The sequence below is a fragment of the Manacus vitellinus genome, unplaced genomic scaffold, assembly GCF_001715985.3.
Source record: "Manacus vitellinus isolate BGI_N305 unplaced genomic scaffold, ASM171598v3 scaffold_2_pilon, whole genome shotgun sequence".
Taxonomy (NCBI): domain Eukaryota; kingdom Metazoa; phylum Chordata; class Aves; order Passeriformes; family Pipridae; genus Manacus; species Manacus vitellinus.
This window is the reverse complement of record NW_021940208.1, coordinates 32,603,926-32,624,413: the sequence shown is the minus strand read 5'-3', so window position 1 is coordinate 32,624,413 and position 20,488 is coordinate 32,603,926. Positions and strand designations below refer to the sequence as shown.

At 42.3% G+C, this 20,488-nt stretch overlaps 2 protein-coding genes across 4 annotated transcripts in view; one reads left to right on the top strand and one right to left on the bottom strand.

The window, feature by feature from the left end:
• Positions 1-5,003, bottom strand: part of MRPS31 (mitochondrial ribosomal protein S31) — a 25,957-nt gene extending 20,954 nt beyond the window's left edge. Inside the window, exon 1 of the mRNA XM_029960990.1 lies at positions 4,912-5,003. Coding sequence (XP_029816850.1) covers positions 4,912-5,003 — 92 coding nt within the window. The remainder of the gene's footprint in view (positions 1-4,911) is intronic.
• A 641-nt stretch (positions 5,004-5,644) lies between these two features.
• SLC25A15 (solute carrier family 25 member 15) lies at positions 5,645-18,696 on the top strand. Of its 3 annotated transcripts, none has more exons than XM_008929079.3 (7): positions 5,645-5,775; positions 7,454-7,580; positions 10,500-10,758; positions 13,714-13,851; positions 14,180-14,349; positions 15,366-15,524; positions 16,413-18,696. In XM_008929079.3, the coding sequence occupies exons 2-7, from the start codon at positions 7,526-7,528 to the stop codon at positions 16,535-16,537; spliced, it is 906 nt and encodes a 301-aa protein (XP_008927327.1). In that variant the 5' UTR covers positions 5,645-5,775; positions 7,454-7,525; the 3' UTR covers positions 16,538-18,696. The 3 variants fall into 3 exon arrangements, with proteins under 3 accessions (XP_008927327.1, XP_017926877.1, XP_017926875.1); XM_018071388.2 differs by lacking the exon at positions 5,645-5,775 and adding an exon at positions 7,039-7,092; XM_018071386.2 differs by lacking the exon at positions 5,645-5,775 and adding an exon at positions 7,094-7,178.
• The last annotated feature ends 1,792 nt before the right edge of the window (positions 18,697-20,488 follow it).

The window sequence follows — 20,488 nt, the reverse complement described above, 5'->3', positions numbered from 1 at the left end:
AGCGTTCCGCCTGGCTCCGGCCGGGATCTGCTCCTCCGCCAAACAAACCCATCCAGGCCACCCGACAGTCTCTCAGAGGTCTTTGTGCCAGGATTTGTAGGCGCGTTTGAAGAGCATTGCCAGCAGGTCGAGGGAGGTGATCCTGCCCCTCTGCTCAGCCCTGGTGAGGCAACATGTGGAGTGCTGTGTCCAGTTCTGGGCTCCTCAGCACAAGAGAGACATGGAGCTCCTGGAGCAGGTCCAGCAGCAACAAAGATGCTACAGTCCAGAGCATCTCTTTTACGAGGAAAGATGGAGGGAGCTGGACCTGTTCAGCCTTGAGAAGAGGTGACTGAGAGTGGACCTCATCAATGTCTATCAGTATCTAAAGGGTGGGTGCCAAGAGGATGGAGCCAGGCTCTTCTCAGTGGTGCCAAGCAGTAGGACAAGAGGCAACAGGCAGAAACTGATGCAAAGGAAGTTCCACCTGAACATGAGGAAAAACTTCTTTCCTGTATGTGTGACCACACACTGGAGCAGATTGCCCAGAGAGGTTATGGAGTCTCCAAGAACCATCTGGATGCAATCCTGTGCAATGTACTCTAGGATGACCCTGCTTGAGCTGGAAGGTTGGACCAGATGATCCACCGTGGTCCCTTCCAACCTGACTGATTCTGTGATTCTGTGAAACCAAGACTTGGGGTGACCCTTCTGAAGGATTTAGTGGTAGGAGATCCCCAAAGTCTTGGGGAAAGCTGCAGCTCTCATGGCTGAGCAAGAGCAGATAAGTGCAAGGGTTTCTGCTGGGGCCAAAGCACTTACCTTTAACAATTTTGTGGAGGGAAAAAAAAGATCTGTGTTTACTAAGTTCATGTGTCTCATTGGGTTGTTCCTGTTTTTTCCATTGCTAAATAATCACTAAATTGGCTCCAAATTAAGATACCAATCCTGCCCCAGTGGTTCACCTATGTTGGTTTTCTAAGAGTGAAGTACATATTTTTTTATATTTAAGAAATGGATTTAATAGATGTAATAGATTTACATTCCCATAAGAGTTGATTTTTGGGGTTTTTTTTTAGAGTCTTGTCTGCAGTACAGGTGAGGACAAACAAAATAAGTAGCAGTATCCAGAACTGTGCTGGCAGAGTATCTGAAGGCCAAAGTTACCTCTCTGAATGACAGATGATCTTGTATTTCAGAGCATAAATTGCTTTAAGAAACGTAAAAGTAAATTCCTTTACAGACAGCTAATTCAAGTGTCTCTCACCTCTCTCTAAAGTTTGTGGTACTGAAAATATTAAGTATGAAAACATAGGTTTCAGCCCATACAGCACTTTTGGTGTGTGGCTGGTTCACAGTGATGTTTCAGCATCCAGCCATTTTCCAAGGAAGGTCAGGTGTCCAAGGAGTGTGATATACAAAAGCCCTAAATTCACACTTTGTATCACAACCCTCCTTTGCTGTGAGCTGCTGCCTGGTAGTATCACATTGCCCCAGCTGAGACAATGTACCAAGACAATTCCAAGATTGGTTCATATTCAGTAACTAACTTTCTATAAGTCCATTGCACACCTCAACCATGAGTTATTTTTTTAAAAAATGGATAGAAGTGTTAAAAAGTTGTCCAAGAAACATACCATTTTCAGCTCTGCATGTCGGTTTTATGGATTGCTGTTTTGGCATGAGATTCAAAGGGTAAGTATTTGCAGCTGGCTAATAAACAGGAAGAAAATGCTCAGGGTACAGCATAACTCCATGGCAAGTGGTAGTTATGAAGAATATTAAGCAAAACAGAAAAAAAATTTTTTGGAAACAGAACCTGGAAGTATAATTCTTACACTACAAAGAAAAATTCCGCCAAAGACCTGTAGCAACAACATGAGCTTTTTGTTTTCACCTCAAACTTGCATTATCCCTCATCTCTCTGCTTCCAGACCGGTCAGGTCTTCAATCTCCACACTTACTAGGCAGATGACACAGTTCACGAAGTTCTGGAATCCCAAAGGGAATGGGATTATCTAGGCTAGTAATGAATTTGATGCAATGAAAACATACCAGCAGACTGAAATGTCTAGTGCTGAGGCTGCTCACCTCCGACTCAGGGAATCTGTTTTGCATTAGGTTAGGGCCAAACATCCTTCTGAAACATGGTTCAAAAGTGGCCCCTAAACCTTCACTTCATTAGTAGAACCTACCCTGGAAAAGGCCAACACTGTCCTCTCACTTGCAGTTGACTGTGGTACATCAGTACACAAATCATTCTCACCTGTGTACCTGCAGAATGCATCTTACTTTTCCCCCATGTACAACCCCCACGTGGTACTGTCCTGCATGACCCACCTCTCCAAACAGTCTGAACAACATGCACTGCAAGGAGCTGGGTGAGTTTTGATGGTCTTGTTTCTGCAGCTCTGGCTGCTGTTCTGGAACAATACTTGCCAAGAACTGACATTCATCTTCTTGGGCAATGAGGATTTCTGTATAGATTAGGAAAGGCAAACTGGCTTACAGGGAGCAAACCGTCATCAGCTAGAGATGGTGAAGGACCCAGAAGATAGACTTGGACTGGTAGTATCCCACAGGATGGAAAGAAACATACATTGCAAGGAAACCCTTTACTGGATCAGACAAGTTTCCACAGCATCTCCTTACAGCTTTTCATCTCCCAGAAGTTATGCATCTGTCCACTGCCAAAATACTCTCCTGAAGAGAAGTTGTGCCCCTCCATCGCACAGCAGACCATCACATCCCAAAGTCAATCACACATACCTCAAGCCAGATCCCTTTAGTCCCAGAAACCACTTTTACATTCCTGCAAAGGACCTGCAAGCCAAGCTCTCTGCACACGTCCCATTTCTGTCATGCTTAAATCCTTTGAGGTGAAGCATGAAGTTAAACTCCCCCTCAGATAAACAGATTGACATCTCATCTTAGGAGAGTATCTCAGTAATTATGGTAGTTCTGCTATGGTTCCCCTGTACACACAAACTGCTGTTATTTCAGGGTACGCAATTCCTAAATAAATCCCTCTTTAAAACCGAAAAGTCCTCCATGCCAGCCCAGTGCAGGGACAAAAGTATGGTTTGGCTGACTAGCCACGGGTGCAGGCAGCAGAAATAGCCACGTGGTGGCAATATGCTCATTGTAGTGCTGCATTCCATAGCTATAAAATCTCCCAGGCAATTATTTCAAGTGCTGTCACCATCTCCATCTCTTGTACAGAGTCCAAACAAGAGCAGATGGGTCCCGGTGGTCTGCAAGAGGAATGTGGCTAAGAAGAAGCATCCTGAAATAAGCAAGGCCTGATGTTTTAGCTGGCAAATGGCAATGGCAGGCAGCACGTGGTTTAATGACATATTAATCACAAGTTTCACTGCACTGGGAGTTAGATGGTTTTCACTGACTGGATCTTCCAACAGTGCTGCCATCCTGCTAAAAAAGAAATCACCACACAGATCAAAATTCTTTGCAACTAAACAGTAATCTCTTTAATATTGCGGGTTATTTAAACTGTGCAACTAAATCACAATCACTAACTGGTTACCATAGACCCAGCAATTTTTTTTTTACATTAAAGAAATAAAATAATTTATAATTCAATTTCTAAAGCCATTTATAACCTAGCTTGTTGTACCTTCACAATTGCCACACCTTGAATACTGAATCCAGCTCTGGGGTCACGAGCACAGGAAGGACATCAACCTGTTGGGAGCAAGTCCTGAGGAGGGTCACCAAGTTGGTTAGAGGGTAGAAGCACTTCTCCTACGAGGAGAGGCTGAGAGAATTGGGATATTCAGAATGGAAAAGAAGAGGCTTCAGGGTGACCCAATTGTGACCTTCCAGTACCTGAAGGGAGCCTACCAGAGGGACGGAAAGCAACTATTTAAAAAAGCATGTAGTGACAGGACAAGGGGGAATGGCTTCAAACTGAAAGACAGAAAGTTTAGATTAGATTTTAGGAAGAAATTCTTTACTCTGAGAGTGATGAGGCACTGGAACAAATTGCCAAACACTCCCTAAGAGTGTTCAAAGCCAAGTTGGTTGGAGCTCTGATCAACTTGGTCTAATGAAAGGTATCCCTGCCCACAGCAGGGGAGTTAGAACTAGATAATCCTTAAAGTCCCTTCCGCCCCAGGCCATTCTATGATTCTATGATAAACCATTTAAAATAAATATTTCAAGAAAATAACCATATAGAAAAATCAAATCTGAACTCTACAATTAATTAAAGGTGATGGGGGAAAATAAACACTTAACTTTATGGTATTTATAATGTTTTTGCCTTGGTTTGGGCTTTGAAAGTAGGAGCCATCAGATTTATTTGGTGGGAAAAAAATGGATCTAAGCTCAAATATGTAGATCTGGGTATCCAATCCACACAAACATGTGTGCAGCTCCACAGGGATTACAGGCATACAGTGTTTCCCAAGTATGACTGACCACTGATATACATGATGTACTGCTTTCAACTGGGCATTGTTTCTGACAAGCCTTATTGCAAGCACTTCAGTTAACTGCAAACCAAAAGGGAAAAAAAAAGTGCTCTGTAGTTTCAGCTGAGGAAAGTGATATTAGCACTCACCACAGTGGTTTAGGCCACTATATATGCCACAGGATCATGAAAGTGACAGCTTAGGTGAGTGTCTCGGGAGTCATAACACAAACTGCTGTTATTCCAGAGTACGCAATTCCTAAATAAATCCTTCTTTATAACAAAATTTAAAAGAAAACCCAACCACCCAACCAAAAAAAAAAAAAAAAAAAAAAAAAAAAAGAAAAAAAATGCTATGGTGTTTCATACAATTCGGCTTTGCATATCCTTGCTCAATTGAGCTTAAACACGCGCCCAGCCCAGCTAAAACACCGCCCAGTCCCAGCCCCAGCTTAACACAGCCCAAGCCCAGCCGCAGCCCCAGCCCACCCAACCCAAACCCAGCCCAGCCGCAGCCTCGCCGCCCCCCCGCCATACCCCGGCCCGCGCCTTTCTGCCCGGGGCCGCGGCGGGCGGCCGTCGTCCCCTCCATCGCCGCCTCCAATTTATATATTTATATGATGGGTGAGGCAGGCGGCGTGGCGGGACCGCTCTAGGGGGGAGCGGCGGCTCGTGGTGGCGGTGCCGGGCGGGGGCAAGGCAGGTCGGCATGGGGATGGGGGTCCCCCCGAGCTCGTGGGGAGGCTGGGCCGGCGGCAGGCCATGGGATGCGCGGCTGGGCGCGGGGTGGGGCCCTCGCGGAAGCGGCGGCGCGTGCGGCGCCCGGGAGAGGCGCTGGGCCGGGGTCGGGTCGGGCTCTGCTGCCCGGGGCCTCGCAGGAACGCAGGCCGGGGCGTCCTGCTCCCAAATGGGCGCGGTGTTGGCGGACGCGGGAATCCTGAGCCTTCCTCCGCCGGCAGGAGCCCTGTAGCCTTGCGGTGGCCCCTGCCCGCCGCCGCGGCGGCCGCGAGCACGTTGTGACAAGCCGGCGCGGGGAGCCCGGCACCGTCCCGCTCGCTGCTGCGCCGGGGTGTGCCGGCCTGTAGAGACCGGGGGAGCGGGGTCACGGCCTGCCCGTGCGGGCTGTGGCGAGAAGCAGGACTGCCTTCTGGGTTTAGCTACTCAGTGTTTGGAGAAGGCATCAGCAGAGAGAAACATCTAGGGCTGCGGGCGGAGGACCCAGCAGAACCTGTTACACTAACTAGTGCTTCTGTTTTCAGGTTTGAGGCTTGGGTTCGATTTGGAAATAACAGAGCAGTTATTGCCTTGCTTTATCTACAAGCAGCTTTTAATCTATTAGTGTTATTACAAATAAGAAAAAATAGGTATGTACATATATAATACTGGTTTAGTTTTGACTAAGACTTAAATTTTCTGAAAGTGACACTGTGATGATATGGATCAGGTAACTAGACTTCCTTTGCTCTTAAAGTCCATGTTTTTATAGGCATTTTTTTTTTCCTTCTGCTGCCAAGTTTTCTGTGGGTGATTTGGCATGTGCTCCCTTTAGGGACTGGCACAAGTCGATAAGCACTCAGCACGATGAAAGCAGTGTATATTTTACTGAACACAAGCAGTTGTTGCTCTCTAGTAATTCCCTTCATTCAAAGTCTGCCTCTAAATTAGGTGCAAAACTGTGGAGTGCTGTGTGAACACTAATGAGGTGTATAGGATAACAAAGTGCAGTTTGGCCTTGGAGTCTCCATTGTGAAATAACACCTAGCATGCTATAGTGTCAGTAGCAAAACAGTTCAAGTCTGAAGCCACAATTTGAAAACTGAATGTGTTAGTGCCATTTATTACAAGAGTAATTATTTATTTTGTTTTAAATCCATTATGTTTAGATTTATGCAGCACATCTGAAACAGATTGGATGGGTAAAGTCACTGAGTGACAGTATTTGGCCTACTGGAGTATTTTTTAAGGTTCAGGAATAACAAATCTGTTTAGAGACAGGTTTTCTTAAAGCCTTGCTTGTATTCAAGTATCTGTGCTTCTTGTACAACGGCTGTGTTTTATACAGTATGATTTTCTTATTATCCTTTCAATGTAGCCTACTGGAAATTGTTTCCCATTCCCAAAATATATTTTGAGAAGTAACAGGCTTCAAAAGAAGTACTGTAGGTAAAAGAGTGAAAATTGTTCTGTTTACTGATATACTGTGCTTGAAGCCAGGCTTAAAAGTCAATGAGGTGCTGATTCACGTGTGTATTTGTGTGGTAAATTTTAAGACTCCTGCAGCTTTTTGACAGCACTACCAGCCAAATGTCTCACTCAGCAGCATGGTTCTGAAACAGTTGGAGCTCTTTTGTCCCAGATATATAAGCTTAACTGCTTGCCCAGTGTACCTTGCTGCAAATTTGAAAATTGAATTCATTTGAATGCTTTATTTCAAAGTGTCACCTTTGTATTTCTGCTTTCCAGCTGCCTTACTGAGAGATGAGTTGCAATTCTTATTTATAATATGCTGCTGTGTGGAACTTGCACTGGGAACATGACAGCCAGACACAATTCAAGATGTTCATGTTCATTTCCATTCCACTCATCTTTTGAGAACCACTTAATGTACTTGTATCATCGTGGATAGTTTTCTTACCTGCTCTTCACCATGAGGAGAGGAGATTCTCTGTTTTGTTTTATAGGTGAGGAGCTGCGACAGGGGTGAAATATTCCTGCCAGCTAGCCTTAGCACCTGATGTGAGACTATGCTTCTATAATCAATATAAAGGTAATGCTCAGCACTGTTCCCTGGATGTACTCTTTGCTTTCATTTGAGATATCCAGGGAAATTAGAAGCTGGAAAGCCCAAGAAAGATGAAGGTAGATGTAATACTCCAGGAGACATGCTTAATGTAGCAAAATTGGTCAAAATACAAATATGCTAAGTCTCACTCCAGAGCACAAGAATTTCTGGTTCTAAATGGAAGAGTGGATGTGAAAGCATTCCTGTGATGCTTTTGCCTGTCAAGTTATTGTAAATTGTGTATCTTTCTCTTCCCTCAGGAGACAACTACCTCCATACCTACGAGGAAACAGGAGACTTTGCTCTGAAGTAACCGTAAACAAGTGTGAAGCATGAGGATTAACTCTGCTATTCAGGCTGCTATTGACCTCACAGCAGGAGCTGCAGGTAATGCTGGAGAGAGCTTAATTGCACAAAACTTCTGAGAGACAGTTTTAATGCCTTTAACAAATGTAAAAGCAGTGTCCTTTTGCTATAAAAAGCCTCACCTTCTGCACTTTAAGGATACAGAGGTGAAGCAGTGACCTTAGCCAGTGTTGTAACTATCACTATTGCTCTTTCCCAGTGAAACCCCTGCCACGCAGTGAAGGCATAACCCCTTATTTCAGACCAATCTTCTGTGAGGAGGTTTAAATTCTCCTGTTTACATGAGTTCAAGAATCAAGCAGAGTTTTGGAATGAAGTTAGTGCATGAGTGATTGAGGTGCTGCTTTTGTCACAGGAACCCTCTCTAATTGAAAGAGACAAGAAGCTATCTGACGGGTTACTGGCTCAGACAACATCCTCTGAATGCTGTGGAGCTTAGTAGTAGAACTGATGATGAATTCACTTAACTGACTTCCCTTTCAGTCTAGTCTGTGCCATAAAGTTTTACTGGACTAGTTATGTGGAAATGGTTGTATTGTCTCGCTGATATTGCCATGTTGGTAATGTCTGTGTCTGAGGGATGTGGATTTTAATTCTGCCAGGGAAAAGGGGTCTTTTTTGACATTTCTTAGCCAACAGTGTTTATACAGAAAAGGTGGAAGATTTGTCTAATTTACTGTTGTAACAAGTTGGACAATTTTATGGATTTTTTTTCTTTCCCATACAATGACTATTACAGTCAGTCCTTTTATGACCCTGTTAATGCTGTGAATATGTCAGTATTAATGGTGTTGTGTTCACTGGTAGTTATTTGGGGTCATTTGTCAGAGTGGAGGTTAACAGTGCAATGAGAAAGCAAGGGGTGACAGATAGCACGAGTCCAGTGTGGCAGTCTCTGCACCCTTTAGAAAATGTATCTAAGTAAGCAAACAGCTTGGTCCTCCAGCAAATTCATAACCTGGTTTTACCTTCCTCTCCAGATACTAGTCTTGACTACCTGTTAAGTAACGACACACTGGGGCAAGTAAATTCTGAACAAGAAAAAATAAGTCATTTAGCTCTCTGTGGGTCATAGTCCTTTGCCTAGGATCTAAGCAACATCTGATTACTTCTTTGATTCAGTAGGACTCTTTTCTCATTATTGCCATGTTGTTATAGAACCACACTTGTCTAAATGTTCAAACAGATTTGGCTTTTTTTGATTTCTTGTTTGTTTTTGTTTTGTAGTTGGGTTTTTTATGACTCTTTACTGCTGGCTGGAAGAATTATTTTTTTCTTTAGTATTTTAGATAATAACTAGGACCCTTGGTTTTTATCTTGAGGCTTACAAAGTTCTTTGCTGTAGTTCACTAGGCTTTTTGTACCACCTCCGATGACAGTCTTTTTGGAACAACCATTCTCTGTCAACTCCCAATTTTTCAGCTTTACATTTCCAAGACCATTCCTGGTTTTCCTGGGTAGTAGCCATTATTTTATTACAGAAAACTAGCATTTGTCTGTTATTTATTTGTCTGTTTATTTGTCTGTTATACACTGTAAATTAATATCTACCTTCCCTTGCAAATACCATTGGCTGAGCCTTTCCAGCTCTGCTTTTCATTTCAAGCTTACATGGATGTTACTGGTCTGATCCAGCTACTTTTCTCCTTGGTTATCCTTCCATAACAGGAAACTCTTTGTGCTTCCTTGCATGATTTTCTCTGAAGCTTTTAACCATCTGGTTGAGAATGAGGTTTTATGGCAGCTAGTCTTGAATTTCTCCAAAAAACCTGAAGTACCTCTTTGCAGAGGAGCAAGAATGTAACACAAATGTGTTTGCAAAGAGTAAAACAGATTGTAAATAACATTCCTTAAACAAACACTTGCTTACTCTTCTCCCCACATAAAGGACACAGAACTAATCTTAATTGGATTCACACATTTGTTTCCATTTCAGTTACTTTGTTATCTCCATTTACAGATAATTTAAGGTATATGCATGTCAACCTTGCTTTGGTTAAAGATGAACTTCTGTTTTAGGACGGTTCTCTCTTTCTAAAAAAAGCAAAACCATAAAGCCTATATAAGGCACATGTATCATGTGCTTCCTGGCAGGTGTGTGCTTCTAATAGATTGCTATCACTGTACACTGTTTCTTACTGAAAAAGTGTAACATTAGCTCTTTCTGCAGGCTACAGAATTGAGTTAGGTCTTGTGGAGGGACACTGCACTGTGAGTGAAATGGTTACTGATGACGTTAATGGAAATATCTCACAAGTCTTCAGGGTATTGACCTTGCAGTTCAGTTTGGAAAAGATATCATGTTGAGAAACTTTGCCCTTTTGTCCTTTTTCAGCTTATACTCAACACTTTCTTCCAGTATGTGGAAATAAATGTATTTAAGAGCCATCTGGAGTTTTGAAGTAAAGGGTTTGAGTCTTTGGTTATCAACTTATTATATATGATCAGTTTAGCACTCTCAGCAGTGTTCCTTCTGCCCTGGAGGAAAAACTTGATTACTAATCTTTCAGGGGGTTTTTGTTTTTTTATTATTGGAATGTAAAATCAGATGGTTTCTGAATCACATCATAAATAAGCAAAGGAAAATGCTACTCAACTCATTGACACAAGTGACTTGATTGCAGAACAATACTTCTAATTCAGCACAAGTTTATACACGTGAGCTGATTCATTTAGATGCTTGCTTTTCATGAGGTAAAGAAATGTTTAATGATAATCGTGCTATTACTGCCCCTTCGCCTGATTTTTATTTCTTAGGGTAACTAAATTCACCACTGACAATTGATGCTATTGTGCTAAAATCAGTGCACTTTTCTTTTCCTACAGAGAATTAAATTTATCTTTGCTTTTTGTGTGATTTTGCTAATACTGGTGCTTGAGTATAGATGTCAAAGTTGTGATAACCTTCAGCCACCCTCTTAACTTCCACTGCTTGCTTAGGTGGGACAGCATGCGTGGTGACTGGCCAGCCCTTTGACACTGCAAAGGTGAAGATGCAGACGTTCCCCGACATGTACAAAGGACTTGTTGACTGTTTTGTGAAAACCTATAAGCAAGTGGGGTTTCGAGGCTTCTACAAGGGAACCACACCAGCCCTTCTAGCCAACATCGCAGAGAACTCTGTTCTGTTCATGTGCTATGGATTTTGCCAACAAATTGTGAGAAGAATTGTTGGAGTTGACAGGAAAACAAAGCTCAGGTTAGTAATAAAAATGTGGCTTGTGTTTTAAAATAAATAAATAAAAAATCATGCCATTGCTACTTGCCAATACTGTGTTGTCAGGGTGCAAGTGATGTTCCACACCTTTCTCTGCCAGTATAAAGTGGAATATAGACCTTTATGTGATGATATGGTGTCTAAATATAATAGAGCCACCTACTAACCAGTCACTGTAGCTGTCTGGTTTAGATAATCACAACTTATCTGGAGTATTCAAGACCTGGAACATTTTTATCAATGGAACTGAGCATTGCAACACCTTGATGTCTAGGTTGTTCTGATTTTGAAGGGGAGCTAGTGTTTCTTCTTACAGGGAGGCATACTAAAGGGAAAGGACAGTTTTCTAATATTGCCTTGTTTTTAAAAATTATTTATTTAAGTTTCAAAAGCTTGAATGTAATGGTAGTTAGATGAAAGGTCTCATTTTGAACAGTGTATTGTCTACTACACTGGCAAAAAGTGATCGCCTAAAGAATAAGAAAGAAGTGTTTAATACTTACTGAGTCCTCTGCCAAGTTTGTTCTTAGTTCAGAGGATTTCTTGGTTCTGGTTTGATCCAGTCACTGACTTTGGATCTTTTGAAGACTTGTTCAGTCTCCTCTTGAATTCTTCTAATTACCTTGCCTCTGAAGTACACTTTGGCAGGGAGCCCTGCAGACATAGTCATTAACTGCGTAACTGTTGATCCTTAGCCACTGGGATTTTGTAGATCTCTATCCATTGCTCCATGCCCCTCTTCCCCACCTGAATCTTTTCTTATATGGGAGAATTGCAGCCCTCCTAATCAATGAGCACTCTGAAGCTGTTCCTTTAGCTTTCATCGCTGTCTTTCTCTGAAACTCCTGTAATTCTAATGTGTCTGGGGATTAAGCTTATGAGACCAGAGTTGTGCAGAGTATTCAAGATGTGAACAGGTTGTGGATTTATGCACTGGCACAATGATTATGGTCTAGATAGGATGGCTGTTCTCCAGATGCATCACTTTAGAGCTGTCAGTGGCCCAGCAGTCTCAGTGTGCCTTACTGTTATGCATTTCTTAAGGTATGTCTTCTGTGCAGCACTAAGATTAGCTGCACCTTCTCCATCCTTGTGCTATGCCACAGGGTGCAAAAGACTTCTCTTACTGTCCTAACTCCATTCATTCAAAGGGTAATGCAAGGCTAACCACATTCAGCTTTGTATTAATAGCTTTGTTCTGCCTCAGTCATATGTGTCTCCAGTGGAAGTAGCAGGCCATGATTCTGCATTTGAGATCTCTGACATGATACGGGTAGCTTCCTAAGTGCAAGACAATTATCTAAAAGTGACATTAAGTGAGGTGTTCTCCTGTCACACTAAGACATGCTGTATCTTAAAACTGAGGCCTTCTATAAGGGGAATATGAAGTGAAGAAACAAATCATATTATCTCTACTTGCATTATTTTTCACTGTTTTCTGACAGTTAAGACCCTTCAGCTGAGACAAGACTGTTTTCACCTTTCCTTATTGCTTTCTTAAATCAGAGGGTTTCTGCTTGCTCAGCTTACAAATTCCTTACCGTTTCCTATCCACTAAAATGTTGGCAGTAGACCTACCAGCATGTTTCACTTCTTAACCTTCTTTTATGATCATCCTGGGAGGTAGACCACAGATGTGCAGAGGTCCTAGGATCATCTCATGTGACTGAGACAGCATGTTTATGCTGTGTGCAACGGAGGTAGTGCAGGAAACTTTGAACCGTACATTGGTGTACTACTGTCCTTGGAGTCAGATACAGAATGGAAATGTAATTTGAGTATGTAACAATAGCAAGTGCATTTGGCATCTGATCCTTCTTTCCTCGGTCAGATAATGGTGCTTTTCAGATCCAGGGTGGCTGCTTAATGTCTTGTTGATTCAAGATCAAATAGCGTGAGTGTACAGCTGTCACTGCTATATCTGATTATGTCATGAGCTTTGCTTCATGTCACAACTTCAGTTTCGTGATGCTTCTGCAAGGTGAAGAATTGTAGCTTTAATCTCTGATACTATAGATGTATCAAACTGCTGGACACAGGGCAAACATCTCCCTTGTATGGAAAGAATTTCTGTGCTGCAATGAGGTTGGTCTCAGCTGTGCCGACTCCCCAGGTTCTGAAAGAAGAGAGAAGCTCCACTTCTATGCTATTGTGCAGCTCCTGTCTAACACATCAGAATCTGAAGGAGCCTGTTTAAAATGCATCATAAATCAGTATGACCCTCGAATACCAGCCTTTTGAGTCCTGGCAGTTTAGCAACCCCAGAATTTGTGGTATGTGTAAAATCACCACAAAGTAAGCCCTAGGTTTGGAATACTGTGAGTCATTGCAGATGACAGTGCTGTCTTGTTCAGTGTTGTAGTTTATGTTTGTCTGTGCTATCTCTGATTCACGTTGTTGCATTCATGGTAATACATCCATAGAAAGATTACAGTGATCCATTGTGCCTTGCTTTCAGTTTTCTAGCATCTTTCACTGAAATCCTGTATTAATACTGGTAAAGTGAATTTGAAAACACTGACATCTATCTATATGAGGTGATTGTTGCTCCTGTTCTCTTTGAGGAAGTAACTAGTACCCAAAAGTTGCCCAGTAAAACAAGTCTATGGAAATCTTTATAAAAGCCAAAAAGGGGAATATTTGATGGTGTTTATTGTGCTGCAATCACTGAAGTACAGCAAAAAGGGTAGAGGTTGCAATATATCTTCCTGGGTGTCAAAAGGATGTCTTTGTGTTGCAAAGAAGATAGGATGAGCTAGTTTTTTCCTCTCTCTAGTTCAAGTAACTGCCCTTTCCCCTTGAGACTCTTTCTACCAGGATTGCCAGTTTTTCTTGAGGATATTTAGACTAGAGGTTCAGGAAGCTGATTGCTGGTGTGGTGGCTCCACTGCACTAGAGGTCATTGCCCAAATACCTTCTTCAGCTTCTTTCTTGCAGTGATCTGCAGAATGCTGCTGCAGGCTCCTTCGCCTCTGCCTTTGCCACCCTTGTCCTCTGCCCCACGGAGCTGGTGAAGTGCCGGCTACAGGCCATGTATGAAATGCAGTTGTCAGGAAAGATAATCCAGGGACACAAGTAAGTATACACCCTGCCCAGTATCTCTGAAACCATTTTATGTGTATTATTACTTTAAATTCTGTATTGGCTCAGTGTCACATTTGTAGTTCCTTGCTAATCAGAGCAGAGTTGTGGCTGGAAGGGTCACAGCCTGCAGGCCTTTTGGGTGCTAGTAAAGCTGGATGCCAGTGAAGGGCTCCTAGCAGAATCTTGTTCTAAGTCTTACTTTAATTCTGGTGTTTACACAATAGGTCTAGCCCTTAATTGTCACTGCAGTTGCTTTTGTTCTGTAACCTCTCATTATCTGACTATTAAGCATCACTAACTGGATCAACCTCTCTATCAGTACAGTTTGGTCAGTAGTGAAGGGTGTTATTCAAAAGGATGGCCCCCTTGGATTTTACCGTGGCCTGTCAAGCACTTTGCTGCGGGAAGTCCCAGGCTATTTCTTCTTCTTTGGAGGGTATGAACTGAGCCGGACATTCTTTGCCTCTGGGAGATCAAAAGATGATTTAGGTATGGTGACTCTTTTTCCAGGTGTGTTTTAGCATGTTGTTATGGGGGACATAAGGGAGGGCTTATCTTCCATGAAGATACACTAACGATGCACAGCAGTTGTACAATACATGTAAAATGAAGGAAACTGGGAATAGTAAATATGGAGGTCTGCATTTTGTGTATATATAGTAATGAATTATTGAAGTGACTGCTTTCTAATGAAGCAGGATGTATTATAAATGGAAAATGAAAACAGTGAGCTAACAGTACAAAACTGCTGAAATATCTGACCGTACAGTGTAACACAACTCTGAACTATTTCATTTCAGCAACCATTTAGAGTGATTTTGAAGTATTTATCTGTATTCTCTTGAACAGCATGCTCAAGTGTATGCTGAAATGTATGCTGACCATTAGATGTAATTATAATGATAGTAAGAGAACACTGAGATTGAAAATTAGACGTGAAAAAAATGTGGCAATGCCAGAATAAAGATTGCCTATGTCCTGTTGAAAGACTGAACAGTAATACTTTGTCTTGCTGGGAGTTGGGATTTCAGCTGCATGCATTCTGGACTGGTTTGTTACAAAATGTTTATAAACATCTGATCTGAAATACAAAATCAGGGTGCATCATAAAAAAATGACTGATCACAAAATAACTCACTCTACTGTACCAAAGAAATCTCTGTATAGGTGATTAGTAACACTATATGACATAGCTCTAAACTGTTTCACAATTAGCCTTGGAAAGTGGTTACAAGTGTTAAAGCAGTAAATTTAGTTAATACAGAGAAGACAGAATTCTGAGTTATGGTTTTTTAGCATGGCAAATAATCTAAGAGGCACTCTTTATAACCTTTGAGCGTCTAGTTAAACTTGTAATTTACCAGTGGCTTAAAATTAACTTAAAGGCTTGGGAGGGAGAAGAAACCGCTCTTTTGTCATAAGCAGGTTGCTCTGTTCTCTTTGACTTTTGTAGATGAAATAATGTTATATTTGTGCTGGCGAATATTGTTATTTGTTAACTTTAGGTCCTGTTCCTTTGCTACTAAGTGGAGGTTTTGGAGGCAGCTGTCTGTGGATTTCTGTGTATCCTGTGGACTGTGTCAAATCTAGAATTCAGGTTCTTTCAATGGCTGGAAAACAGGCAGGCTTTATGGGAACATTTGTAACTGTTGTGAAAACTGAAGGTAAGTATGCAAGCAGAACAGCTGAATTTTATAGGGCTACAGACTGAAATCTATCTCTTCAACACTTGAAATTGCATAAGAAATCTAGTCCAGTGACAATGTGTTAGAGATAGACAATAACTGTTTCTAGCAAACACAAATATTAATGCTTCATCTAGTCTGGAAAACTTGGAATCTAGGAATTGAGACCTACTGCATCTGCCCTGCTTCTTGGTTTAGGAGACTATTCACTTAAAGCTAACAAAAGCTCAGGAGGTATTTAAAGTAGATAAAGGAATGAGGTCCATTACCTATGACCAAACCTAGGTTACATGAAGATTGAAGGATCTGGGTAAGTTCCATGCAGAATTTTTCTTCACCTCTAGAAGTTAATATATGGCTGATCATTGATTTATCAAACAGCCCTGTCCAGCCTGGCATGGAGACATCTACCTCAGCATCTCATCTCTGGAAAAGGCCTAGGTCAGGCATTTTGGAAGATGGTCTAAGAACGTACATGGCAGCAAATATGAGTCCTGGCCCCAGTGCTAGGGAAGATACTCCTCAGAACTTAAAATTTACTTGGGGCACAGCTCCAACATAGTCCTGCTGTTTTTTCTGTCTCCTTGCCAGCTGTGGTATATCTGCTGTGAAGTGTATCTCGGTGACCAAGACCTTGTCATACCTGAAATAAGCTTCTAACATAAGCACTTACATGGCTAAACTCATGTTACAATGCTATATACTCCTGTATCAATATCCAGTAACACTGTGTTAGCAGCTACACCACTGCGTTCAGGTCTGTGTTCATGCTCCTCTAAGCAGAAGCTTGCTTCAGTATCCCTCAAAGGTGGTTGATGCAGACAGCCAATGTATTAAATGACTAACTGGCTCTGATTTCATTTCCAGGTGTTCTTGCCTTGTATTCTGGACTAACGCCAACTATGATCCGTGCGTTCGTGGCCAACGGGGCACTGTTCCTTGCCTATGAGTACAGCCGGAAACTTATGATGAAACAAATAGATTCTTACTGATACCTTCCTCCAGATAAAGAACAAACAATTATTATAAATAAATGATCAAAAACATGTAGATCACATGATGGTCTGAGGAGGGCCAAATCAGTGACCTAATTTTAGGAACTCAACTCCAGTCTAGGATTTGTAATCTTTCAAAATCAGGTGATTTTATAGAGCTGTGTACATACTGCCTGAATTGCACAAGCAGAACTATCTCCATCTTGCAGATCCTGCACTAGGTACATTGCATGTCATAAATGTATTTCCTGACCTGTAATGGTGCTAAAAAGACTTATTAACCTGTGGGGTTTAATGTAACATGAGACAGTAGGCTATGATTTGCCTACAGCAAAGCACTGGTTTTACATCTCTGCTGTCACAGTGACCTTTACCAGTTGTTGCTGGTGTGTGACTCAAAAATAACATCAGTCTTGTCTAATCATGCTGATTATGGATGACTTGGACATAAACCTCAACTAGACCACTGTCCTTCTCCAGCTCCCAGCTGCTCTGTGACGTGCCAAGGTCTTCGCAGATGGTGTCTGACTTACATACTCTGTCCTACTGAATGGGCTTATAAAAGTAGGAAGTGTTCACCCCCTACTACCTTGTACAAATGATATGCATGTGTTTTTGATAAAAGAAACCCAGTAACAATGATAAGGAATCTATGCAGCATTTTACTGTTTTCTAAATCCTTTCAAGAAGTGGTAGAATATGCTAAGCACTGCTTAACATAAGGGACAGTGCTGGAAATAGCTGCTGGCTCTGAGCACAGAATTGTAAGTTTGTGCAGGCTCCTGTTTGGGCCGCCTTGTCATGAACGAGCCCATGTGCTGGAAGGACAGGAAGCTGAAGAGGAGCAGAGAGCTAGAACTGTTCTTAAAGACACCTGACACTATGGTCTCTTGTATAGCACACTCTTAACTTGGGCTGAGTCCTGCCCCTTGCTGTGCCTCTTCAGCTGAGTGGAAAAAGCTCATGTGACTGGATAGCTTGTATCACCTTCAGGCCTGGAGGGCATGCCTGCTTAGTCATGTTCCTTGATTAACTGTGTAGTTAGTGTTACCCAAAATAATGCAGTGACACCTATTTCCAGATGCTGCTTTGGTTCTTGAGGTAGACCATTCTTTGTACAAGCATGCTCTGCCTTGTAAGAAGTAGCTACTGTCTTATCCTGGAATAAGTCCAAGCAGGTCTCAGGTCAGCACAAGCTTGGGCCTGGAGTTGTACAGCGATGCTGTGTGCTGTAAGTGCAGCCCAGCAGTGGCAGGGGGGGCACAGACAGAGCCCTTTGACTCTCTGATAGCATCACAGCTACACAGAGAGTAGCAGCTTCTCACAGCAACCACCTTTGTTAGAGCTGGAACAGCCTCATTTTGCATGTTACAGCTTCCCTTTCAGATCCCAGAAACAGGAAGAAGCTTTAAGCATAGATGAAATCATCTCAATACCTGCTGCCTCTTGCAGTGGAGCCAGGGTGCACCTAAGCTGGCTAATTTCTTACACTGGCACAGCCTCTGATGGAAAATGGTTGCTGCAGTTCCACAAACTCTTCTTGCTGCTCCAGCTTTCAAGTGCAGAAGGAACAAGTCATCTCCCTTTCATATACCATCAGAAAAGGCAGTTAAAGCAGGGCATGGCTGAAGAATCTTCAGTGTCTATTGCACCACTTTACCTTGATTGACTAATACACTAGGAGCAGCAATACTCTGGAGTGCCAGTACTTTAAAGGGAATTTATACCAAATGTTTAAATAATTCAGGTAGGAGGGTGAGACTTTAAGAGTTGTTAGACTTCTCCTTTTCAAAGTTGTCTAGCTAAGAGAAATAGTATATTTGTACATGTTTCTAATAGTTACAAAAAGGTGAGGACTGACTCCACATCAGTGGAATACTTCAATCTATTTCTTAGATTTGTCTTTGCTTTCATTTTTTAAAGCTCATGGTTGCAGTTTTTAATATAGCAGTTGAAGCTTCAAGAGAAGCAGGATATTTAAAACTGAACCTACAGCAAGAAGCTGGTGACATTTTTGAGAGTTTACCTTCTGAAGTTGATGTAAGCAGGAATTTTTCCATTCACAGCTGCTTAAGCTGTACACATGTATCAGTTGTTCAGCTAAGAACTTCATAATGGTATAGGAATTCATGGGAATAAAGTTTCATTTGATTTACTGAGTACCTCATGATTGTTTATGCAACACCATTTAACAAGCTTATCCAGCTGAGAAACAAAGAGAGATTGGAGTCAACATCACCACCTCTCTAGAATTAAAGGAATAGACTTTTTACAACCAGTGAATGTATAAAGCCCTTAAAACCAAAGGGAAAGTGGCAGCTAGAGCAAGGTGCTGTGAAACAACTGTTAATTTTATATCTTCTACTATGGAAAATGAAGCCCATGGTTCAGCGCTTGGCCTGTTGCTTCATTAGTACCAAAGACAGTTCTAGCATTAAGGTTCACCTCAACTTCTAAGTTTTTACATTACCATGATATAGGCTATAAGGTTTCCGTCAGAAGAATACCAGGAGTCAGCATAAGTCACAAATTCACATATGTAAGGGATGAGTGTCCACTACCCTGAACCCAGTGAAGGTCAGTGCAACAGGGAATGCAGGACCTGTTGTTACCATCTCCTGAGCAGTGGTGCTTGGATGGCCCAAGAGAAATGTAGTATATCCCTTAAACAGCTATTTTGTTTCTCATTCTTGCTTACACAATAGTTTTTAGTTAACTGCATGTAGTAAAATCTGACTTACTGTTACAGCCTTTGCTGCTGCTACCTGAGAAAACAGGCTTACTCCATAAGCAGGAAGAGGTGTCACCTTAATTGCCCTGCCAACTGCTAGAAAGGGCATCAGCTAGTAGAAAGGGCATCCTAGGACAGCGGTATCCAATTGCCTGAGCTAAGCCAAAATGAACTTGGTCATCAGCCACTTCTAGCTGTAATAAAAGGGTATCCTCTTCCAGCTCCAAGCACATTCATAGGGACACTGAGACCTTACATGCCTGCTTGCCCTGTTGCCCTCTAGTGCTGCAGCTGGGATCTCACAACTGCGTAACTGGGTATTTCTTCCTTTTCTCAAGCCAGAGATGCAGGAGTTGTATTAACCTTGCCAGCACCACTTAACCTTGAGGGGCAATTAACTCCAGAGCAACACCACAGGTTGGGGAACAGCATTGCAGAAGTTGAACATGAGCCAGCACACCCTTGCAGCAAAGACTAGGCTGCTAGAGCTGGCTCTGGAGCCAGCAGGTAAGGCAGTTATGACAATCTGCTCATACCTCTCACATCAGTCAGAGCAGACACAGAATGCCACATCCAATTTCTTGTTCTCCAGTACAAGAAAGGCTGTGACAGACTACAGCAAGTTAAGCAGAGGGCAGTGAGAACAGATGGCAGAGAAAACAGAGTTTGTTCACCCATAATAAAAGGCTGAAGAGTCTACAGTTACCTCATTCATGGGAGGGGATAGAGCCAGGCTCTTTGCAGAGGCTTACAGGGCAGGACAAGATGCAACAGGTACAACTCAGAATCAGGGAAATTCCAACCAGGAAGGAACAGTAGTTACAAGATTAAGTACTGTGTGAAAAATGCTATCTGTGGAGATACATAGAACTAAACTAGATTGGGTGATTCAGCTCTATCTGGGCCTGTTTTACACAGGAGCTTGGACTACATGTACTTAAGTGACCCAGGCTCACTCTATCCTGCACCTAGGCCTGCAAACAAGTGATGGGACTCTGTTGGTCATTCAAGACAGGCTTTAGCCTCCACACTTGAAGTACAGTGCTGATAGAAGCAGCTTCCAAGAGCCCAGCTCCTAAGTCCTAGATAATTACACAATAGCAAAAGTTCAGTCCACACGAGTACTTCATACCACTATCCCCAAGTGAGCACATGGAAGGTATGTGACCTCTGCTTACCCTATTAACTGTAAAGCTACATTACTTCCCTTCCACTCT